Source organism: Typopeltis vanoorti, chromosome 18 (genome assembly GCF_054136105.1).
Source record: "Typopeltis vanoorti isolate ZY-2024b chromosome 18, IOZ_Tvanoo_1.0, whole genome shotgun sequence".
Lineage (NCBI taxonomy): Eukaryota > Metazoa > Arthropoda > Arachnida > Uropygi > Thelyphonidae > Typopeltis > Typopeltis vanoorti.
In genome coordinates, this window is record NC_143566.1 from 37,592,554 (window position 1) to 37,619,259 (window position 26,706).

The window sequence follows — 26,706 nt, forward strand, 5'->3', positions numbered from 1 at the left end:
AAAAAAAAAAAAAAAAACAGATCAAGTCAAAGATATATACCTAGTATAGCCATAAATACTGTTAAAACTTGAACAGTGCATAAACCTTTAATCTATCAGTAAATCATTTACAGCTTTCAGCACATACAAACCACATGTGTAACGTGCACATATAACAGCACTCAATGTTCGAAATGCCCAAAATCCACGTGACAACATATTGATGGCAGCATGCACAACATCCAACAGAAACACTGCCACTGCTAGCTCCAAATCCTCCTTCAGGCTGGCAGTGCTGGGGTGTTGTTTCTTGCAGGCTACTCTCTCAAGCTCAGACCACAATTTGAAGTCCAACGGATTCAGATCAAAACTTTGAGATGACCAATGATATGTGGTTGAACACATTTATCTCTAACTGCTGTTGTGTGGTCCTCGCCTTGTGTGTAGGTGCTGAGTCCTGTTAGACCACACATTCCATGGTGTCTTGATCCACTTGGGTGAAGGTTGTGACCCCTTTCTTGCAGAAATGCAACTTGGATACCCCCCCTGATATGCCATCCCCCACTCCCGCTAAACCATCCCTGATGTGAGATGATGACCTCTCTGAATGCTGGGTGCTATGGCATGTGCTGTCAACCATCCGGGGCCTAAACCAGATTGTTTTTGTGGTTAAATGACTCCTTAATGGTGAAAATCTTCTCATCTGTGAAGAGGATATCTCTGTGTCTGTTATTCACGTACTACCAGAGAAGTGCCTTTGATTTTTATCTCTGTTACATCACATAGGTTGTGGTGTTAGGAAGCATCCAGTAGAATGATCATACTCTCACTCCCAGATCATCAGTTAGCAGTGCCGTAACGAGGGCATGGCGAAAGAGACGCCTGCCACGGGTGCAAAAAGTAAAAAAAAAAAAAAAAAAAAAAAAAAGATATAAAAGTTTGCTATTTTATATTGAATTTTCAAATTATGGCAATACACCACGTTAGACACACATATTCTGCAACACACTGCAACTCATTTTAATGGGGTTAATAGCAGTGGTGAGCTATGGAAATTTTAACAAAGAGCTTGCATCGTCGAGCAAAAAAACAAGTCGTATTTCACAAAAACTTTTATTAATACAGCTTGTGTACAAATGCCAATCAAAAAGTATGAAGGGACAACCTGTAAAGGTTATCATTTTAAACCAATATTTCATGATCTAAACATGAAATATTTGCACACAATCATCTGTGTTAATTCCTACATAAGAAAAACATTTTTTTACTATCAAAATATAATAAGAATAAAATCTTTTATAATTGCACATATGAAATAGTCTGCATTTTTTATAAACAAAATTAATTTCTTTTGTTTGCGATAGAAGTTTTTATGACAATCTATAAAAAATAATTAAATATTATCTAAACACAATCATATTGAATGGGTGCTTAAGGGTCAAAGCTGTATAACTGAGAGGACACCTCCACATAGCCTTTAAAGGAATGCAGAGAACCGACCAGGGCTTCTGACTTAATGTCCAATCCTCACCTTCTTGTCGTGCACCCTGTTAAGTATCTACTTGGATACTGAACGAACGAGGATGGGCTGGCAATTTGGGATTTAGCTGACCAAATTGTATTCTTATTGGTTAAACCAAAATAAAAAATGATGGTACAACATGACAAAATTTCATGCCGGCTGGAGCGTCGCCCTGTTAAACAAGGCCCCCGTTGTTTTTGCCAGGGAACCAGGGTGAACAGCGAAAAGTCGGCTACTGGAACAAATCTGAAAACACACCCCAACTCAACATCACCAGAGTTAAAGATCGGTACTATCAACATAAGAAGCCTGAATGGCAAAGAAATGGAGCTAGCTGAGGAATTAGATAAGTACCAGATCGACATAATAGGGGTGACTGAAATAAAAAAGACAAAAACTGGTGAGATGTTTCTGAGCAATAAATACAAAATGTTATATTCAGGCAATGACAATCAAGGAAAAGAAGGAGTAGCCATAGTATTCAACACAAAATACGAGGCTAATCTTCTTGAATGGCAGTCAGTCTCAAGTAGAGTAATGTGGGCAAATATGAGAATGGGGAACTGGACAATGAGACTTATTTGTGCCTATGGTCCCACAGAAGGGTCTACTAAGGTAGAAGTGGAGGAATTTTTTGAGGCTTTAGAAAAAGCAACTGACACAATGAAAAAGGAAAAGTTGGTCCTTGTTGGGGATCTAAATAGTAGAGTAGGAAATGATTGTGAGACATACAAAAATATTTTGGGAAAATTTGGAGAAAAGAGCAAAGCTAATAATAATGGCAAATATCTGTTGGATTTCTGCTCAGGACATGGACTGGTTATTACTAACACCATATTCCAACATAAAAATGTGCACAAATTCACATGGAGAGAAGAAGCAAGGAATAAGAAAAGTCTCATTGACTATGTTATTGTTGATAGTGATGTTTTCTCCCTGGTGCAGGACACCAGAGTGTACAGAAGATTTGAAATTGGAAGTGATCACTATTTAGTCTTGAGCAGGATAAAAGTGAATTTCATACTGAAAAGAATAACATGTAAGAAAGTTTTGAAGTGAATAAAAGTTGAGCATCTCTCATATGTGTATTTTAGTCTACAACTATAGACTAAAATACACAAAGATTATTGAAGAAAAAATGAAAGAGTTTGAGAACAGGAATCAAACCTTGGAGATTCAGTGGCAAGCCTTGAAGAAAGCCCTGATTGATTCAGCTAGAGAGGCATGTAATGAAGTTGTCTGCAAGGATAGAAAAATTAGAAATCCATGGTGGACACAGGAAGTTAAAGAGACAGTGAAGGAAAAAGAAGAAAGCATATCAAAAGTTCCAGGAAAATAACTCAGCTTGTGCTCTTAGAGAATACAGGGACAAATGAAGAATGCTAAACTCTGTGTAAAACTAGCTAAACAAAAGTCATGGGAGGACTTTGGTAAGAATATAGAAAATAAACATCAAGAAGGTGGCAAAATATTCTGGAGGTTGTTGAAGAAGCATAGGAATGGAGGAAAGAATATAAAAGGAGTTAGAAATGATAAAGGTGACATGAAAACGGGAGAAAAATATATCCTTGAAGTATGGAGTAATTACTTTGAAAAACTGCTAAACGAAACAAGCAGTGATGACAGCACAGTGGTAAAAACACTGACCAGGCATGCAGTCAGGAATACATATCCATATTTGAAGTAGAAAAAGCATCAAAGGTTTGAAATGTGGAAAAGCAGATGATATTCGACCAGTAATGCTGAAGTATGGTGGTATAAGAGTCTTACAGTGGCTGCACTGCATAGTTCAGAAAGCCTGGACAGAGGGATGAATTCCCGATGATTGGAGTAGAGCTCTCATAGTACCCATATATAAAAAGGGAAATAAAACTGAATGTGAGAATTAAAGAGGTAAGTCCCTACTGAGTGTTCCTGGCAAGATCTATGCAAGTATACTTGAGAAACGGTTCAGAAGAATTGTGGAAGAAAAGCTTGGTGAAGAACAAGCTGGATTCAGACCAAATAGAGGCTGTCAGGATCAGATCTTCACTTTACGACAAATAGTCGAAAAAGCATGGGAATATAACAAAGATCTGTATTTCGATTTGTTTTGTCGATTTGGAAAAAGCATATGACAAGGTGCAGAGAGAAGCTATTCAATACGCTACAGTTATATGGTGTCAATGGGGCATTATATCAATCAATACTTAGTCTTTATTTGAGTTGTAAGTCAGCAGTTAGAATTGAAGGAAGTACAGGAAGATGGTTTAATGTTAAATCTGGTGTGAGACAAGGATGTACATTATCCCCTCTGTTATTCATTATCTATATGAATCGCATTATGAAGGAAAGTTATATTAAACATGATATCAAAATTGGAGATGTTAATGTCAGCTCTTTGCTTTATGCGGACGATGTTATACTTCTAAATAAATCCGCTACAACTCTGCAAGATTCTCTGACTAAATTGAATAACTGTTTTAATAGATATGGTATGAAGGGTCAGCAATAAAAAGACAAAGACAATGAAAATAGGCAGAATCATTGAAAATGTCAACTGTGTTGTGAATGGAGAACCTGTGGAACAAGTAAAACATTTCATCTACTTAGGCACGATTTTTAGTGAAGATGGTAAATTAAATATAGAAATAAACAACAGAATCAGCAAAGCTGGAATGGTGGGAAGTCAATTGAATAAATTCATATGGAATAAGAGAGAAATTAGTCGGAACACTAAATTAGCTGTATACAAGACAGTGTTCAAACCAGTTTTAACTTATGGATCTGAGAGCTGGGTCAGAAGTAAAACACTTGACCAAAGACTAGAGACCACAGATATGAGAGTCTCGAGAAAGATTATAGCCATGAACAGATGGCATCAATGGCAATATCATATTAAAAAAGAGGATATTAGGAAAGAACTTGACATTGTCAGCATCCAGGAATGCATTAGCAGAGCTAATCTCAGGTGGCATGGTCACTTAAACAGAATGGGCGAAGAAAGATTAGCAAAACAAGTGTTCTCTGCCAGGTTGGCAGCAAAACGATCCAGAGGAAAATCAAGATATAGGTGGATTGATATGGTACAAAGTGCCTTAGATGATAGAAATATAAGATCTGATAATGTTGGAGTTTTGACAAGTAACAGACTGATTTGGAAAAAAAACTGTAGATAAGTTAGTAATGATGTAATTTTTTTTCATGTAGTACTATCATATCCTGTACACCCCTTGAGGGTACATGGCAGGAATTTGATGATGATGAATAATATTGAAGTACGTTATATTTCTCTTTGTTTTTAAACTTGAAGTGATAATCAACGGTACCAATCAAGGGCATTATTTTATAATACTATTTATTTATATGTGATTACCAAAATGGTTGCCAGCCTCCTTCTAGGGGGATGACACTTAAAAGAAGATTACCAAAAGTGAATTCTTATTTGTAAAATGGTAGTAACAGTAACTATAATATGTTATTTAATAAAATCACTTTGTTAGGTTACCGTATGAGTTTGTCACATAATATATTTCAAAAAAGTATGTTTTTTTTTTGTAAAAATAAAAAAGTAAACAAGAAAAATAAGGGGCTTGTAAATTTGAGAAAAATTTAACAAAGGGCTCGGGGCGAGCCCCTTATAGCTCACCACTGGTTAATAGTAAGTATTTAACATACTGCATTGAGTAAAATTTAACTTGTTACATTTAAAATTTTTGTCATTTTTGGGTTAGGGGAGCAAGTTAGACACTTGCCACAGGTGCTTCATATCCTCGTTACTGTACTGTCATTTAGTACATGTGACATCATTCTCTGGGAAATGTTCACAGGATTATGGCAGAGACGAGCTTTCACAGCTCTCACAAGCTGTTGCATCCTAATGCAGCATAGTTGACCTGTTCTTTGGCAGTCAGATACAGGGTGTGTGGAAGTTGTAACATTATTGTTACAACTATAGTATTATAGTATTGTTATAACAGATAATAGTCCAATACATAAACATCCTACTGATCCCGAGTGTTTTTAGCCTGTTGAAAATAACAGGTGGTTGCAATCCTAACTTATGAAGTGCTATTACAGCTACATGATTCTCATAATCTCACTGCATGTTAACCTGAATAGCTAGACAACTCTCTATTGATAAACATGCAAATGCTTGTTTTTTCTCACAATTCTGTGGGCAGCACATGGTGTGTGGAAGTTGTAACATTCTTTATGGCAAGACTGTGTAGATGGAGTGAATGAAGCTAAGATGCTTTAGATGAGTGAAAAGTAAAAACTAATCAACTCAGTAGTCCAGCATCTTTGTTGGACTACTGATTTGATTAGTCTGAGAACCTGACAATAAGATTTATCAATTCTTTTTATCTACCACCTTTATTACATTAGTGGTTGACTAAGGAAGGCTCATACAATTTGCTGTAGCATGTTGTAACTAACTACTTGATGAAATTCTAAGTTATAAGCAAATTACTGCAAACTGTACTGACAGATAACAGTTATGGCATTTTCTCCTTTATACCTGTTCCTTTTTTTTTAATTAAGCTGACTCACATCACTACTTCTGAAGCAGTGAGGAAATACTATAGAGTACTGTTTCTTAAACTTTGTTCAGCAGAACCAAAATGTTCCAAAACTTTAAGGGAGGGGGGTGGGGCTCCCTGCATGTTTAAAACCTTCAATGAATGGAAAAAATACTAATTTCTACTAGGCTGACTTATTTCTAGAACAGTTATATTACTTTATTTGTAATATGTATTATTTAGACTTTTTTCAGACTCTTTGTATGTTAGGTTGGAACTGAATGTGTGGTTTAACAGTAAAATTCAGACTAAAACAAATATCAGTCTATTCTACTATTAGATAATATTTACCAAAGGAGATGTCAAGTATTTCTTTCTCAGACTTAGGTTTTCTTTCCTGTTTAACTTTTGGCTTCTCTTCTCTTTTTGGTTCCTGAGATTAAGGGAAAAAAAAATGCATAATGTGTATTTATTTAATAGTAATGATAAACAGTTCAAAATTAAAAAATACCTCTGTAAATTACTAAGAAATACCTCTGTAATTCTCACATTCAGTTTTATTTCCCTGTACTATGAGAGCTCTGCTCCAATCATCTTGGACCCTCTTACCAGGCCTTCTGAATTATGCAATGCAGTCATTGTAAAAGTTTTTTTACCTCCCTATTTGAGCATTTGTGGACAAATTTCATCTACTTCAGCTGCCTTTGCCTTTCCACATTTCAGGTTCTTAATGACTGCTTCTACTTCAAGTATGGATAGGTATTCCTGACTGCATTGATATTGGGAATTTTCTACCATCGCGCTGACACTACTTGTTTCATTTAGCAGTCTTTCAAAGTAATTACTCCAGACATCTAGAATATCGTTATCTTCAGTTTTCGTGTTACCATTATCACCTTCAATTCCTTTTACAGTACTTTTTCCTCCATTTCTAAGCTTTTACAATAGCCTCCAGAATATTTTGCCAGCTTCCTGATATTTATTTTCTATTTTTACCAAGGTCTTCCATGACTTTTGTTTATCTAGTTTTACATAGCACTTCACTTACTTACATTTTTCTCTGTATTCTCTAAGAGCATAAAACTGACTTCTTTTGATTATGCTTTCTTCTTTTTCATTTTTTCTTGAATGATGTTTGTGTATTTGAGTTAACAGCTCACCTCTGAAAACTGCTCAATTTTGATTTGCTTTTGATTTGAGGAGGATTTTATTCTCCTCAAAACTAAATAGAGATTACATCCTATTTCAAATCCTCTGTATACTCTTGTGTTCTTAACCAGTGGGAAAGCATAGCTATCAACTGTAACATTGTCAATGAGACTTTTCTTATATTTTGCATCTTCTTTTCCATGTGAATTTGTGCACAGTATGCTGGAACATGGTGTTAGTAATAACTAGTCCATGTCCTGAACAGAAATCCAGCAGGCACTTAACATTATTATTAGCTTTGCTATTTTTTCCAAATGTTTCCAAAACATTACTATATGTCTGAAAATCATTTCCTACTCTATTGTTAGCAAGTACCTACTTTTCCTTTTTCATTGTTTCAGCTGCCTTCTCTAATGCCTCCCAAAATTCTTCCATCTGTTCCTTAGTAGAACCTTTTATGGGAACATAGGCACAAATAAGTCATTATCCAGTTCCCCATTTGGATTTGCCCACATCACTTGATATTGCCTTCCATTCAAGATTATACTTGTATTTAGTGCTGAATAGAAAATAGGCAGAATCGTTGAAAATCAACTGCATTGTGAACAGAGAACCTGTGAAACAAGTAAAACATTTCAGCTACTTAGGCACGATTTTTAGTGAAGATGGTAAATTAAATATAGAAATAGACAACAGCATCAACAAAGCTGGTATGGTGAGAAGTCAATTGAATAAATTCATATGGAATAAGAGAGAAATTAGTCGGAACACTAAATTAGCTGTATACAAGACAGTGTTCAAACCAGTTTTAACTTATGGATCTGTGAGCTGGGTCAGAAGTAAAACACTTGACCAAAGATATGAGAGTCCCGAGAAAGATTATGGCCATGAACAGATGGCATCAATGGCAATATCATATTAAAAATGAGGATATTAGGAAAGAACGTGAATTGTCAACATCCAGGAATGCGTTAGCAAAGCTAATCTCAGGTGGTGTGGTCACTTAAACAGAATGGGCAAGGAAAGATTAGCAAAACACGTGTTCTCTGCCAGGTTGGCAGGAAAACGACCCAGAGGAAGACCAAGATATAGGTGGATTGATACGGTACAAAATGCCTTGGACAATAGAAACATAAGATCTGATAATGTTGGAGTCTTGACAAGTAACAGGCTGATTTGGAGAAAAACTGTAGATAAGTTAGTAATGATGTAAATTTTTCATGTGGTACTATCATATCCTGTACATCTCTTGAGGGTACATGGCAGGAATATGATGATGATGATAGTATAGCTAATTCTTTTCCCTGAATATAACAATTTGTATTTGTTACTTAGAAAGATCTCACCTTTTTTTTTGTTTTCTTTGTTTCAGTCATGCCTATTATACTTGTAGGAAACCACAGGAATAGTTTGTTATAGCAGGTAGTTTGCTATGCTGCAATTTTTCTTTAGAACAGCTCATTTGCTTAAGGAATTTTAATTGGAACTTTCTAGTTATTATAATGAGATTCAACTGCAGTTTGCAAACAATTTAAAATTTACTCATTTTAAAAGTTACATATCTGTTTTCTGAAAAGTATTCTCATGGAATGTGCAGGGTCCTGTAATAGCCAAACAATCAAGCATTCAGTGAAAAAAAGCACCAACACCTCACTACCATTCTCATTTTCAGCATTCACAATACAGTGTTAGTATTATTTTGTTACATAACACACACACACACACACACACACACACACACACACACTCATGTTGATTATATTAGTACTTTAAAAAAAAATGCAGAAACTCTTTTAGAACACTATATTGAGATCATATGTTAATGTGCATTTGTAATAACCATGACTGGTACTATGGTTTGCTGTTATGTATATAAATATGCAAATATAATGCGAGACAGAGCAACAAATTTAGATTTACTAATATTGTATTAAAATGTAACTATATATCCATCTGTTCAATGGATTTCCACAGACACTGTATGATCACTCAGATGCTTGTTTTGCCACACCAATCCTCACCATGTGGTCCTGTCACATGCTTTTCTGGAGGCTTCAAATCCCTGAAGATCAGATACACCATCCATCCATCTCATTGACGGTCTACTACTTTTTTTCCCAGGAACTTTACTTTTTATTACTGTTCTAAGAAATCCTCCTTCCATCCTTTCAATGTGTCCAAAGTATTTCAACTTTCTTCTCTCAATATCCTTAAGAAGCCTTAAAGTGCTACTGATCCTTACTAGCACCCATCCATTTGTCTGCCTTTCAGTATATGATATCCTCAACAGCCTTCTGTAACACTACATCCCAAAAGCAGTTAACCTTTTCCTATCAGGCTTCTTTAAGTTCCAAGTCTCACATAAATAAGTCGATGTTGGAAAAACAGCTGCATCCGAAATCCTCACCTTTGTTCCCATGGAGATAGAAAGATTCATCCCTCCAGATTCTAGACAAGTCTCTGACTGTTGTTTTAGCCATTCCTAATCTTCAGAAGAAGATTAGGAATGGCTAAAGCAGTTCTACACATTAAATTCTGAAATGGTGATGTACTAATTCACAAACAATAAAGATAATTATGTGCTATCCTATTTCTAATTTTAGATTAATTTTATACAGTTCACACCTGTTGACAATATGTCAAAAATTAGTATTAAAATGAGTCAAAAACAATTCAGCAGCAGGCACTCTTTTTAGTTTGTTTACATGAATGTCTTTTCTTCCTGCTTAAAGTACATGAGTTGCATATCTTCTTGTAATTATTTCTTTTGCACTACTACATTTCAGATTATCATTTTAATAACCATGCCAGTAGTGATATTTATATTATTAATAACAACAGCATAAATAAAGCCTGTGTAGCTCAGTGGAAGTGGTGCTTGAATCCACTGCACTAGGCTGCCCAAAGATAGACTTAAATTCAAGTCTAGTTGCAGACTGGAGGAACTTTTTTTCTAAGCCTTTCTTCAACAGGTTCCCAAGTTAGTTGATCTGTGATGCGGGCAAGCGGGTTTTTTCCTACCAGAAACTCAGTTTTTTTCATTTGGTAAACTCAAAAAATTGACCACAAAACCCACACTATTTCAGACAAGAACATATCCTGTTAGGGTTAGGTACCAAGAGATGGCAGAATAATTACTTGTTTGGCAGTCTCTTCATCAGCTGCCACTTATAATTAGCAATAGTTTTGGGCTAGCTGTCTCTGATTGGCTACCAGTGGAGATTGAACTGCCAACTCAGCCTTCAAAAGTTTGATAGGGTTAGGGTTAGACAGTCTTCAAAAGTTAAATAGGTGAGGCCATTCCCTATAAGAGAAGAAAAGGCATGCTTTTTATTTTTATACAGTGTAAACAACAATGAAGCCACAGTCAAGCAATGGAAATCTCTCTGTATTTCAGCCGATTTCATGTATTTCATTGAGCTGCTCCTGCAAAATCTCAGGTCTTTAGGCATTCTTCTATTTTGAATTAAATGAACTGCATCATTTTGAAACAGTACTTAATTCAAGCTTATTAAATGCCCGAACTTCACTACCAGTGGGAAGGTCTCAGTTTATAAAACTGGAATTTGCTACATTCAACAAGTGCACATGCTTGTTGAATGTGCATAAACATAAACATACTTAAGTATTTAGAGATACTTAAGTATGGGATCTAAGATCTTGTCATGCAAAGTGGAGCTTCAATAAGGTGCCATTTTTCTTGCTTAATAATTCTGATAAATTACCAAAATCTTTAGACACTTATTTCCAAACCCAATATGTAATCCTGATTCAGTAAGTTGTTCAGGATATGATAAACAAATCTGTCCTAAGCCTATAAGTTTCAACATCAAAGATAGCAACAATGTCCCAGCTTCAACAGGAGAATCATTAGAAAATATATGGTTATATTGGCCAGCCTGGTTGGCCAAGTGGATAGAATCTCAGCTCTCCAACTTATAGGTTTTGTTTACAAAGTTTTTACACATGACCACAAAGTGTTTAATAAGTTTAATCCTTTATAAAGGATTAAACAAAACTATAATCTCTTGGTAAGTATAATTTACAATAGGTCATGGTTTTAAATACCACAGCAAGCATGGATGTTTATGAATGCCTTTAGGGTAGAGCTGAATTTCAATGTGTAATGAGAGATTATCATGTTGCTTATTGGAGGCTTGAAGTGGTTTGTAAAAAGTTCCATGTTTGGTGTCTAGGATCACTTTTGTGGGCAGGGTTTGTTTTAAAAAAAATGTTTGGAGAAGGCATCAAATGGGTGAAGAAAGAAAAACAGCAAATTGTTATGCATTTTTCCACTTGTTAAAATGTATATTATACTTGAGAAATTATATTCTTGTTTTAATCCTATACCCAAGCATATGCATAATGTAACTTCATAACTAGTCTCCTAGTATATGGAAGCTGTTGACTTTACATCAGTTGCCTTTGTATTTCATAATACAAAAAATGATGATACCAAGATTAAATTAATGCAGAAGCCATGTTTCCCATATACAAGCAGGAAAAAAAAAAAGAAAGTGTATCACCTTAAGTGCTTTTAGCAATGGGGAAGGCTTATATGGTAAAGCATTTGGGTCTGAAGGATTTTCATCTGATACAAGTATAAACTTGTATATCAAGCTTAAACTTGAGCTAGAAACTATGAGCTTTTCCCTTTTTTTCTTCAGAAGGAAGAAAAGATTATAATGCATGCTTGAAATCACATGCAAGCCTTTCCAATGACTGGGATATTGATAATTGTAATGCTCAAAGAAATGTTTTAATAAATCAAAATATTTCTTTGAACATTTACATAAATAGATTACATGATATTCTCCTTTCTTGAACTAGTAGATCCCTTCCATAAAGATGTTTTTAATGAAAGAAAATAGCTATTTGAGATGATAACTGTTTATTACATTATTATTAGCTGATATTTTGCCTTGGCACTAAGGTATTTTCATAAGAATGAGATACACATGCAATACAGACTGAGTTCAAAACAGCATGCCTCATCATGAGTGGAATGATCAAAACTCTCTGAATTTGCATCTTCTATTGACCTTTGAGGGAATCCAGATTATTCCACTCATGGCCTGATGATAAGTCTTCAAAATTTTTGGTTGAGTATATACATCTTTATACTAAAGTTTTCTCCCACTGGATCTGATGGTCAGTAAAAATTGGCATAGTATTTAACTCCAGAGCAGTTGTAGTAGGGATATTCAACTGGATGTATCATCCAGTTGAATATTGGTTTACTTTCAGTATGACCAAAATAGTTCAATATTATAAGAAACAGGTGATCTAGATAATGAGGATTTTTTGGAAATATGGTAGTTAATTTTTGATAAGGGCTGAAGCAAGTTTGAATACAGCAGGCCATTGATTTACAAGGTTGATTTATGCTAATTTCAGAAATTTCTAGTAATTTCCTTATTTTTCCTCAAAAATACTGGAAACCCTATCCCATGTTGCCACCATAAAAAATAAAAAAAATTAAAAAAAGGCACTACACAGAACTATTGGATGGACATTGAGTCTTGTGTCTCAAATTACTATGTTGAATCCTGTAGTGGTTTGTTTACTTAATGGTGAATTTATTTTAAAACTGGTTGTAATACTTCAATACTGTACTGTGTTAATATCTCTGCTACATTGAGGTTTATTCTGTTCTTTAACATTGTGCCTTTTTAATAAATTTGTAAAAAAATAAAATAAAACTGGAATCATGTCTGATTGTAAGAGCAGAAGTGTCATTGCATTTCTGCTCTTACAACCAGATATAATCATTCTGTCAAAGAAGCTCAGAGACTGTTGCTAGCTTTGCTGGTGAAATGTCTGAGCCAAGAGATAATTTGGTTATCATATATTGAATGAAGTGTGAAATCAGAATCACATATGAGATTTAGAAATAAGTTATAAAATCAGCATAAACTTTAGATGGCACTACCAGAATTACACTTGAAAACAAGACTAATCAAAGGATAATGAACTGAGAGACAAGATATATCAAAGTGAACAATATGAGTAATCATTACATTTAAAGTGAAAGGAATCTCACAGTGAACCATTACTTCCAATCCAAAGTGCTGCTGGTGTGTTACTAGTCTTCAAATCTTTGTGGATAAGAATGCAATAATAAAAAATGGAGGTAAGATGGGAATGGTACTAGAAAAACTAAGAGTTGAGATTCAATTTGATTAAGCAGAATAACCAAAAAAAAAAGGTTAGAAGTTAAAACCATATACTTGGAAAAACAATCTGGAAGTTTTTGGAGTGTTGTTATTATTATTAGTGACTTTTTCAATTAGCCAAGTTCCCCACTTGTTGTATTTGTATATTTCCATTAGCAAGGCAGAAGCAAACTAGTTAGTCTTGCAACCACATTTTGTGCTGAAAGATTCTAATTAATAGCTATTAATAAGCTAGTTAATTTACATTCAATTGTTATGCAAATGCACTAATTAATACAATAAAAAATCTGCTTACTGAAAAATAATGTTTTATTTGAAAAATGAAAATTGCGAGTCTGCTGCCCTAGTATGATAGGACAGAACTGAGAAGAAGAGCCATGATTGAGAAGATTGTGCAGGAGAAATGGTATGCAGTTTCTTGATATATGGAGTGAATTTGATGGATGAAAGGACTTATATATGCTCAAAAGACTACATTTGAATGTGTTTGGAGTTAGATGTTTGGAGAAAGTGTTATTTAGTGAGAGTGTGGTAGTGCAAAACCAGGGAAACTAAAGATATTAGGGAGGATGAAATGAAGCACATGTCTGGCCCCTGTGATAAATGAGCATATGTACGAGGGTGGTCTGAAAAGTTCTTGAAAGAACTTCATGAAATATTTTAAGCCATAGGGGTTCACAAAGTAAATGAAAATAAATTCAGTTTGCAAGGATGTATACTCAATGAACAAAACAATAGAGATACCTACCTATGAGGATGGTCTGAAAAGTTCTTTATTCAAATATATTAGTCTTAAGGGAAATTATGTTGAAAAATAAAAATAATTTTGAAATTATAAATTCGTTTTTTCATTGTTAGGTCAAGAACTTTTCAGACCACTCTCGTACAGTAATGATTATGCAATGCCAAATGGGATTTCACAGGTTTCTGATTTGAATGGGCGGTTGCTAATGACATTAAACAAGGGTAACTAGGGGTTCAAAGGGATGTTGAAATGCATGCATACAAATGCAATAAGTATCAGGAATAAGAGTGAGGAGTTTTGGCATTGGTCAGTTTGATTGGGCCAAAAATTATAGGCATCAATGAGACCTGGTTGACTGGAAATGACATAGTTACAGGGATAGAATGTAAAGGGCATTGTATATTCAGAGAGGATAGAGGGAACAGGACAGGAGGTGGAGTATTGCTGATGATAGCTGAAGAATTACAACCAACAAAATTAGAAGTTAAAGAGGATTTTAGGTCGGAAAGTCATTTGAGGCTGTCTAGAATGAGACAGAGGCAAACAGGACAAAATACGTCACCATGGGGGTCCACAAGAAGATGCAGATGCCATGAATTGGCAGATTAGCACAATGAGTGTAGGCCAAATAATTATTATGGAAGACTTTAACTATGGGAACAACTGGAGGGAGAAAAGGGGGAGAATGGCAAGATGGAAATGGGATTTATACAGTTGCTAAGGGATTAAGAACCTCCATAGCTCAGTCAGTATAGACGAAGCCATTTGATCAGAAAGACCTGGGTTTGATACCTGTCAGTGATGTAAGGAACTTTTATCTGGTCTCTTTCAACGAAAGGAGAGTTAGCCGGTCTCATACAGAGGCAGGTTTTTTTCGCCCAGAAACGTGGGTTTTTCGTCCCCCAGAACAGACAAACTGGCCCCGTGAACACACAAATCTACAGACATAGGACACACTGGGAGGCATAGGACTAACCACCTTATCCTTGGGAGATATGGCTTGGAAGGGCTAAGGACAGCTCCTTAACAGTCCATTAATACGTAAAAAAAAAAAAAAAAAAAGAAGCTAAGGAATAATTACATAAACAACATGTTACAGAGGTGACATGGGGTTTGAGAGTGTTGGATCTGATAATAGCATCAGAACATATATCCATAACCAAGGTAGACACTATGCCTCCAACTAGGGATAGTGACCATGCAATCTTGTTCTGGGAAGTTGCCAAATATGTGGAGTTCTCTGTCAAGTTCAACTATAAGGCTGGTGATTATGAGAGACTCAGGAGTCATCTTGGAATGGTGCTGTGGCTTGAGAAGCTACAAAGAAGGAATGTCAGTAGTGCATGGCAAGTTTTCAGAGATTGCTTGAGTAGCAGTATCAGACTGCATACCCAAGGCCAGGAATTAAGTGGATGAGTAGGGATATAAAACAAGGGCTGCAAAAAAGAAAGCATTGTGGAGGAAATATGAAGAAAAAAGTGATCAGCATACTCATGAGCAGTACAAAGTGCAAGCAAGAAGAGTGACTAGTATGGGAAGGAAAGCCAAATCAGACTATGAGAGAGAATTAGCCAAACAGGCCAAAATAAACTCAAACACAGTTTGTTTTTTTTTTTGTTACGTAGCAAGTAAGAGGAAAAATGACCATGGTAGAATGACTTTAAACAATGTTCATAGGAATGACTGAACCAAAAGAAATAGTTGAGTTGCTGAGTGATAACTTTCCAAAGATGTATCATTCAGGTGGTGATTTTACAGAGAAGCATATCAACATTGAGATAGATGAACAGGAGGTGTTCAGCATATTAAAAAATATGAATGTAAACACAGCAGTGGGACTGGATGGCATATCAGCCAGTGTACTACGTGAATGTGCAAAAAAATTGGACTTCCCCTGATGAAGTTGTTCAATCTAAGTTTCAGCTCTGGCAGGGTTCCAAGGGAGTGGAAAGGGTAAGATAGTACCACTGCATAAAGGTGGCTCCAAGACAGAGGAAGCAAACTACAGACCAATTAATATATCAGGAGTGGTTCTAAAAGTATTGGAAAAGTTGGGGAAGGATAAAATACAACAGTGGATGGATTGAGATTAGATATTCTATACTGGGCAGCATGGCTTTGTAAAGGGTAGGTCCTGTCTTAGTAACTTATTCACATTTTATAATAAATGTAAGAACAGAATTGAATAAAGGTAATGCTACACTATCTACTCAACATTGCCAAGACATCTGTCAGAATACAAAATGGAAAACTATTACAAAAACTGGAGCAAATGAGAATGGATATGAGGCTAGTAGCATGGATGGGGGTCGGGGATGACAGACAGACAGATAACATAGAGTAGTATATGGTGGTATATACCTCGGGTTTTGGTACTAGATCCACTACTCTTTAATTTGTATATCAGTGACATAAGGAATGATTTAAGGGGAGATATTCAGTTGTTTGCTGATAATGCAAAACTGGGGAGAGCAATAGTTGATAAAGATGATGTTGATATCCTGCAGGATGATTTAAACAAATTGGCATTGTGGGCAGAGGATAATGACTGTCAACTGAATGTTGCAAAATGTAAGGTTATGCACTTCAGGTTGAAAAGGTTGCATATGGTGTATCATACTGATGGTATTGAATTGCAGGAAATTGATGAGGTAGGGACTAAACCACTAACAAGTAAAGTTAAGGAAGTTATTATCCCTCTTTATACAACTATTATTAGGCTATATCTTGAATACTGTACACAGATTTGGTCACCTGGGTTTCTTGGGAACCAGGAGGTGGTAGAGAGAATTCAGAGAAGTGACCAAGATGGTGACAGATCTGTGGAATACTCCCTACGAGGATAGGTTGAAGGTTTGTGGGTTACAAAGTTTAATTGATAGGAAGAAAAGAGGGGACATGATAGAAATTGTTAAGATATTGAAGGGATTTTATAAAATTGATGCAAATGAAATTTTTCAATGTATCACAAATAGTCAGAGAACTAGGGCCATCTGTGGAAGCTGTGTAGGAGTGTGGTTAGTAGGGGGTGTGCAGACCAGATTTTTTGCATGGAGAGTGGTGAGTGAGTAGAATGTATTGCCAGAATTAGTTGAGAGTTCCCTGATGGATTCAAGGAGAGGTGTGATGGGATTTGTGTGTGTAATGGCTAATTCGGGTCTCCCATGATGAGTCTCTAGACTCCATAGAGATGCTGTAAAATAACAATAATAAATGTGACTTACTATTCACATTTCATTTTGAAAAAGACTCATCAATAGCCATTTGCAGGCTACAGTTAATTAATCTGTTAATAAAACCATCATGAATCTATCACATAATGCTATGGCATTATGATATTGAAAAAAAAAAAAAAAAAACATTTGCTGGAAGTGTTTGAAACCCTGACAGAATCAGTGATTTTGTCAGGGTTTCAAACACTTCCAGCAAAACATAACTAAAACTGTAGGCAACATATAATAGGAAAACAAGAATAATCTTGAACTGAAAAAAAAAAAAAAAAAAAAAAAAAAAACTATTTTTACAATGAATGAAAAACATAATCAGGAAAAAAAATAGAGTCATCATAATAAATAAAAAGATACATTTTAATAAATGTATACAAAATAAAAAAAGTTGAACCCCAGAAATCTTGTCCTGGCATAAACAATGCCAGACAAAGCTTCAAAAGAGAGTAACTCTTTTGCTTGGTAGTAATTATTCTGGTTACTGTAAGCATAAGCTGCTGCTAATCTATCATTCAGAAAATCTGCAAGATTTGAAAGGCATTAGTAAGGCAACTCTTCATATATTATTATTTAAAAACAGGTTACTACTGCTCTTTTTGATGACTGATTAATTGTTTCATGCCTGAAGATGAGAAATATTACCAAGAAACTGATATTCCATTCAAGATTTTGTTTATTCTTGATAACAGTCTTGTCTTATATATTTGGTTGATTTTCATCCAAACATGAAGGTACTCTACCTTTAAACCAACACAGTTTTCTAATCCAGCTCATGGACCAGGGGACGATTGCCAACTTTAAAGCCTATTGAACAGGCACTGGCAGCTATGGACAGAGATTTTGATTTTTGAAAGTCTTATAATATTTATTAAGCTATAAGATACATTGTATAATCTTGGGAAGAGTTTACACAAAATTGTGTGTATTTGGTTTGGAAAAATTTATCTACAGTTTGTGCATTGGTAAGGATGAACTTTTGTGAAGACTTGGCTGAAAAAACAGAGAGGCTTACTGAACAATTAAATTTGACGAACACGATAGAGGAATTGCCTGACTCCCATGGGGATGAATAATCAAATAAACTTATTGAATTAAAAGTTTATTTGATAATTCATCCCCATCTAATAATGAAGCTGAGCAAGCAGGCTTTATAACCAGAAATGAAAGGGACCGAGATATTTAATGAAGAAAGAGATGACAATCATTTTCCATGAGATTTTAGCACAATGGCACAATTGAAGAAGATGGATCCTAATGCTTCATCTTTCTTAAAACTCAAAAGAGAACATGATGACACTTTAGCCTGTTATTCAGAGATTTATGAAGAGAAGAAAGAGGCCACTCTTTAGTTATCTCTTGATAATTTCATAAGGGAGTTTGAGTAGCCAAATTAAACTTTTATTTTTAATATTTCTATTTCTCATACTATTTATATTGGATTACTTTGCACTAATAATTACATACTAACATCCAATTTGTGTGTGAACTCTGTGAATGAAACTAATAGAAATAACCTTTGAAACATGTTAATGTACTATTGTATATACATAACACAAATTATGCATAATTTGTGTTATGCATGTTGGGATCTGCCTATATACATGTGCTAGGAATCCATATTAAACAAGAAATATTAAATTCTATTTTAAAAAATTTAAAGTGGTAGTAGTTGTGTATGCCATATAAAAGAGGAAAATTAATCATAAAAAAAATAAATTAATGGTAGAGAATTTTTTTAACCTTATAGGCTTTGGTGACCACTCTTCTCTTTCGTTTTAGTTCATCTTCTGCTTCAGGATCGGATACAGGTTCATCATTTTCATCAATTGAAAAATCTGAATCTACCTCATCACTTTCATCTTCTTCTGTTTGATATTCATTGTCACCCTCTTCCTATATAAAAGAATTATTAACCTTTATTTTGTCTTCAGAAATGAAATGCAAATTTAACACAATGTTCATATATAACCAAAGTACTGCACAGGGCTCTCAAAAACATGACTTTTCCAACTCTAGTAAGTAAAGTGGTGGTTAATAACACCACTTTGCTGGACAAGAAAAGTACTCGCCATTTAAAAGGAAAAAAGAAAGCATTTTTTGTTTTCAAACATACGTTACTTTCAGATTTATCTGCTTCTGATAGAGCATTTGTAATTTTTTTAAATGTTAGGAATATATCACTGCTATTTTGTAAATCTTAATAGGCTACATTCAGTAATGATGCATAAAGTTAAAATAATCTCAAGACCATCAGACATATATGCCATGTATCTGACACAGAGTTCAGCACAACTAGTTATCAATTCCACTTAGGTAACGTTGTCTGTGCTGAAGTACAGATTCCCTATTATACCTTAATTTGCCATTATGATACACTATATATAACAGAAGGAAAAGTGAAAATTCAAATAAATGTCATTGTATACAAAGAAATTTATCTATAAAATTCTGAAAATAACTGACTGAATGAACAGATAACTCAGAATTTATTACATCTTTCATAGGCTAATTTAAACAAGGAGTGTTTTGAAAGTTAAGGAAGGAGAAAAATATGAATGCTGCAAATAAAATTCTGAATAAACATTCAGTTTATTTATTAAACATGAAATGGGTTTTTAAAATTTTTATATTTATATAGACTAACTATATAAATATTATTCAAGAAAAAATAAAAGATCAAAAACAACAAACAAACTTGAGTCTCAGTGGCGATTTTTGAAGAAAACACTGATTCAGCTAGGTATTCTCATTATATCTTCTGGAAATGACTTCACCTGACATCTTCAGGCAGATTAGTGTTAGACCAGCAATAATGCAAGCTGTTTCAAAGTGTTGACCTCTGTTTAACTTTTGTTGGTTTTTCTTAGATTTTAGTGCATCTTTTCAAGTAGGTGTAGTGTACGATATCAATGGTAGTATAACGCCAGTATATATTATTTTTAGTGCTTGTTAGCCTAGTCCCCAGTTTATCCTTGCTAACTAGCTAGAAGGTTTACAATTTGTAAACTTTTTCTGGCAACATATGAGATGTGCTTGTGAAAGTTAAATTTGTTATCTATTATTACTCCTGGATATTTTAACTCACTGGGCTACTACCTCTAGAACTTCTCCATTTAGGAAGACCATTATAGGTTATTTTAATTATTTATGTGAGATGTGGAGCACTTTAGATTTGGTGCTATTGAAAGTAACTTTCTTTTCATGAGCCCACTCCACAATTTTAAAAAGTTCTTCAATGGCTGTTACTTCTAAATGTAAGGTGTTGTCCTCAAATCATTAATAAATAATTGGCAAAAGCTATGAGTTTGATTGCAGTTGTGAAAGAAAGTCTTAATAACGAGTGGTGCTGGATGTTCTAGATACCTGATCCACAGCAAGAACTTTACGGCAGCCTCATTTGACTTCTTTCGTTCCAGTTGTAGTTTTCAATGCTATGGTTACTCTTTTATCTGGGAAATAATTTTTTGTAAGGTAGAGTACTTTCTTGGACATTTGAAATCTTTCAATTGAGTAATTATACCTAGCCACCATGCAGCATCGAAGATGGCTTGCACATCAAGTGAGGTCAACAGCACGTAATTTTTTTTTCTGTAGACTGTCTTGTGTGAACTTTTTAACTTCCATAATAGCATGTACAGTGCTTGATTGAGGTCTAAATGCATACTAATTGGTGCTTAATAGATCTCTTGAATAGACAAAGTGCATTATTTGGTTTACCAGAAGTTTTTCTAGTACCTTACCAACAACATTTATGTTGTTGGTAAGGTACTAGATTCAGTAAATACAGGCCAGTTAGCATCTGTTGAGGCTAACTGGCCTGTATTTACTAATTTTGTTGGATGTTTCATTTCCTGGTTTGATTATCAGTATAATTTCAGTGTTTCCATAATAAGGGGATCGTCCTTCTTGAGGCATTCATTGTAAACTGTTGTTATAAATTCAGAAAATTCAAGAAATATTCTTAAGAGTATGTCACTAGTTCTTCCATCCTCTCCAGGAGTTTTTCTTGGATCCACTGATATTGATTTGATATCATTAGATGTAAATAAATCATTGTTAGGAATATCTATATCTATTTCCATTCTTTGTATGTTTCATGAATTTCCTCATCTGTTGATTGAGTATCACCAGGAATAAACTTGTTTATCATAACTGTAGTTTCTAGTACAAGAGCCATCTGTGTTTTTAATAGTTGATAACATGGGTGTTTTTTTTTTTTTTTTTTTTTGCTTGATGCTAATTTATATATACAGTTCCAAAAATTCAATGCAGTCAACACAGCACAAAATTTTTTCCATAATTTTTTTTTTTTTTTTTTTTAAATTTTGGTTTGATAGCTCTATTTGGTTTCACAATGATTCTGTCATCAACTCTGCCCTAAATCTGGACTGGTGTAGGATCTTTGATAGTGTTGTCAGTGCATTAACACGTTTTCAAGACTTACTTTGTCATTCTACCAAGGAATTGATTTTTTTCCATCGATGTTTAGCATCTTAGATAATCTGAGTGTTTCATCACAGAATTTTTTCAGACATGATGAAAGTTTGGAAAGAAGTAACTACATATTTATGTGCTGATGCCTACATGACTAAGATCTTGTCAAGGCTAAGCCGTTGTTCACTGGTGACAGTGAAGTGAAGCTCTGGGATTAGGCTTGCAAATTCTCCTTTCAATGCTATTACGAAATGTATTTAGGCTGGTTTTCTATATGATGTACTTAAAGTTACCTTACTGTTTTGACTCATGTATTCCATTTAAATTTTTGTTGTTAATTATAAAACAATGTGATGATCAGAACAGCTTTCTTCTTTGTATCTCCATTGAGAAAAATTTCGGATAAAATAGCATCATTTGCTAATGTCATTTCAATGAAGATGCTGCTTCTGGTATTTTCACACAATGGGATATTAGTGTCATCATTCAGTATGTGTATAGAATTTGATGCTAAAAAAAACTTCCAGATTTGTATGTCTATTGTTTGCGCTCTTGTTAAACCATAAAATGGAATAGATATTGCTATCCATTGCTAGGATTAAGCCATGATTGATGGTAAAATTAGACAGCATCGTGAATTTTACTAAGTCATATTTTATGTTACTATGATGCTCTAGATACATACAAAAGTTTTGATTCTGCAGTATGTAATTTCGACGAGTACCGAGTCCTCATTGCTATACTGAGAAATTAATACTGACTCAACTTCAGAGTTGACCACAAGTATTGCAGCTCTCTTTCTTTCCGATTCTTCGGAAAATATTTTATAATCTGTTGAAAAGCCATGTATTTTGTTGTCGATATTGTAAGGCTCTTGTATTAATGCTAATCTTATATTTCTTTTGTTTATGAATTCTTTGTTATTTACTTGATAGAGTGTTGAAGATTTATTTGAAGGCATACTAGGAAAGTGGTGCTGTTTCTACTATCTTTATTACTGCTTTCCATAATTAATGTTTCAAATTTTGAATGCGAATTTTTCCAAATCCTTTGGTATGGAATGGATTCAAGGAAAACAGTTTTGCAGCATGGCAAGGTTCATTAATAATAAAAAAATTAAGGTCCAACACATTCATTCATCTTGGATGCAGTTTACACTTAAAAATAAGAATTGAATTTTCTTTTCTAAACAGATGGAGACTTTCAAATCTCAGTTTTTTTAAAGGACAGAACACTGATGCTCAATCTCACTAACATCCATGTCGTAAGGATTCACAGTTCACTCTTTGTTCCAAAGACACCTTGCTACAACAGAACCAAAAATGTAATGGTGTTTAGCGGCACTCCCATCTGCAAGACCATGAACAAATACAAAACTACTCCAATTGCTCAAGAAGTGGTGTGTGGCTATCTAAGAAATATGCGCCTCCACCGCTAAGATATTCAGTACTACTGACATTCAAGTTGTATTCCATCCTGACTAGAAGCATTTTTCATTTTTGAGTTCTGTGTAAAATAAATTTCTTCCAGTGACATTCCCTGGTGCTTATCAGATCTCTTGAACCTGTAATTTATTTTGACTAACCTCAGAGATCCACTAATATTTGTGGCAAAGGAATGACAGCAAGATAATGAAAAACATGAAGATATAAAGCATATCGCCTTGGATTTTAAGTGGTAGAATCCATATTACTGGTCACTAATTAGTTGCTTGGTGTTTTCTTTTGGAATAGACTAAATATAGCCTTGCTTCCATGTTGCAGGATAGATTTCAGAAAGTAGGTAATATTGTAAAGATCATATAGGAGATATAGGATGGGTGTTAATTCTAAAGAAAAAATTTTGAAGGGGGGGGGCAAAACCAGAAGACCTGTTGATCTCCAAGCTATTAAAAAAAAAATAAATAAAAAAGGCATAGCATGAACTATTCTTGGAATTTTAGGAGATACTCTACAACTGTCATTATTTTGGATATGAATGACATTAGGATGTCTGCATTATCATTACGTGATGGTATGCTTCCACCTCACTCCATGTAGATGTGAGGAAGGTATGAAAGGTATGAAAGTATGCCAGAAGTTGTACCTAATAGCCCCTGGTAAGGGACCACAAGCCTCAAATGATATTTGAGCAGGAGGTAAGTTTCTGCTTTTGGACATTAAAAAATCAGATTTCGATGTATGTAGGCAATTTTTTTTTTTAAGCTGTAACAAGCTAAACTGGAGGGTTTTTCTCCCAGAAACTCGAGTTTTTCTTCCCTCAAAACAGGAAAACCGGCCCCGTGAACATACACACACATCTACAGACATAAATACTTACAGTAGGGCTAGAAAGTCAACCAACCATAAGGATGAGGACATAAACAACAAGCTAAGCATAGGTAACGTGCAAAAATGGAATTTTTTGGGCACAAGCAACTTGTGAACTGCCTTAGCACACTTTTGGAGAACAAAGGTCAAAATAGTGTTGGGAGTTTGAACAATACCCACTGAAATGAAACCCTTCATTCCAGCTGGAATTATTTCTGTTATTCGAAAGATAGGATATGAATATGTGATACAGAGTGGATCGGTGAAGGAAGTTAGACAATAAAAGGAAACTTGATGTTAAGATATGGGCTACCAAGAGGAGAGCTAACGTCTGCATATTTGAAATGAGAAATTATTAAGCAAAGGTCAAGGGTGTTCAAAGGAGTCAAATTTAGGAAATACTCTACAACTGTCATTATTTTGGATACGAATGATATTAGGATGTCTGCATTATCATTACGTTATGCTTCCACCTCACTAATGTGAGGTAAATTTGCAAATACCTCAGCTCCAAATTTATAACGAGAATTAATGTTGTTATAAATCTTGTATAGATTTGAAGTTATCTATAACTGCACAGATCTAGTCTTTAACAATGAAACTATCAGCTCCTGGAACAAAACTTCACTTCACAAAATCCTAGCTTCATATTTTGAGACAAAGAACAGAATTTGTTAGATGATGTCAATGAGCCAAAAAAAAAAAAAAAAGTAGTGCTTGTTTGTGAAAAACTTCTAAACCAAAATTTAAAAAAAAAAATCAGTTTTAGTGCATAATAGTAATGAGACACTATTCATACTTTTTTTTGCACATGCAATAAGCATGAAGCAGAATTAGTGAAAATATGTCCAAGATAATGGAAGTAATAAGGGACAAGAAGAATTAATAAGAGTAGGAGTGAAATGAATGTGCAATCTAATTAAGCAAGAGATTCATAAGAAAATGATGATGTGGAAGCTATCAACTTGGTATATGCAACATTGAACTCACTGCTACCTCTTTGCCATATAAGTAAACACATGCAGATGAGGAGAAAGTACTAGAGCTGTTGCACAAACTGAGTATGAATTCTGCAATAGGAAATGATGGGATATCGGCATGGATGCTAAAAGGATTCAGCTGAGATGGCTATTCCCTTGACCAGGCTATATAATTTGAGTCTCAGAACAGGGAAGATTCCACAGGAGTGGAAAGAATGTATGGTAATCCCATTGCACCACCCTTGTGCAAAGACCGATGTATCCAACTATCAACCAATCAGTATCTCAGGGGTGGTAAAGATTTTAGAAAAGTTGGTTAGGGCTCGCATTCAGAAAGTTGGTTAGGGTTAGGGGTTGCATTCAAAAATGGACTGACACAGAATCTCTATTTTGCAACAAACAGCATGGGTTTACTAAGGGAATGTCATGTTTTAGCAACTTGCTCACATTCTATAATAATGTTACCATTGAGTTAGACAAGGGGATTGCTACACCATGATACTTTCGGATTTTGCTAAGGCTTTTGACAGAATACAGCATGGAAGACTGTTGCATAAACTGGAGATTATAGGACTGGATTATAAACTATTGGCATGAATAAGAAGATGACTGACTGACATATCAGAAAGTCTTATGGGGGGGGGATTCAAGATAACCAGCGGTGTGCCTCAAGGATCAATTCTTGGTCCATTGTTGTTCAATCTGTACATTAATGACATTGAGAACTGCTGATATGCAGTACTCGCAGAATGATTTGAATAGACTGGAATTGTGGACATGTGAGAATGGCTGTCATTTCAATATTAATAAATGTAAGGTGTGATTATTATATAATCACACTTTGGTGTGTTATATATCCCATGCCATATTATATTGGTGGGATCATGCCAGAAGAAATTGATCAGGCTAGGGTTCTTTGAGTTTTTAGTAGACAAAGTCGAAGTTCAAGGGTCACATAGGAAAGACTGTAAATACAGCTCAGAAAGTAATGGCAATGCTGAAATGAACCTTGACACTTAAAGATAAGGAAGCCATTTTGTCTCTTTACAAGGCCTCGATAAGATCTCACTTGGGCTATTGCACACAGGTGTCTAGTCTCCTTGTTTCTGTGGTGATTCTGATACAGTGGAGAAAGTGCAAAAGAGAGTGTCAAAAATGATATCAGGACTGTGGAATACTGATTATGAAAACCAATTGAAAATTTGTAGGTTGCAGATACTAGCAAACAGGGTTGATATGATTGAGACTTACATACTTCTGAAAGGGCAGGGAAAGGATGTCATCACATACTTCTGAAAGGGCAGGGAAAGGATGTCATCACATCCTTTCCCCGCCCTCCATAAAATGAAAAATTTGAATAGATGGAATTTTTCATTTTATGGAGGGTGGGGAAAGGATGTGATAACATCCATGGAAGCTGAGAATTAATGCTATCAAGAAGGGAGTTAGGGCCAGAATTTTTTCTCATGCAGTAGTACGTGATTAGAACGGATTGCCATCGGATGTTGTGTGTGCAAGTGGCATGAATGAATTCAAAAACAAGTATGAAAGCTAGTGTGAATAGTATGGCCTCTCTTGACGAGTTCCTGACTCCCAGGAAGTCTCTCTTAATGATAGTAATAGCAATAATTCTAAAACAACACATAGATATACACTCAATGGACACAACATTAGAGATAGGGG

The 26,706-nt window shown here is 34.8% G+C and overlaps 1 protein-coding gene across 1 annotated transcript in view; it reads right to left on the reverse strand.

Annotated features, from left to right (window-relative positions):
* YL-1 (Vacuolar protein sorting-associated protein YL-1) overlaps window positions 1-26,706 on the reverse strand; it is a 71,449-nt gene that overhangs the window by 33,178 nt on the left and 11,565 nt on the right. Inside the window, exons 3-4 of the mRNA XM_090408302.1 lie at window positions 19,041-19,193; window positions 6,355-6,436 (exon numbers count right to left, since the gene is read on the reverse strand). Coding sequence (XP_090264428.1) covers window positions 6,355-6,436; window positions 19,041-19,193 — 235 coding nt within the window. The remainder of the gene's footprint in view (window positions 1-6,354; window positions 6,437-19,040; window positions 19,194-26,706) is intronic.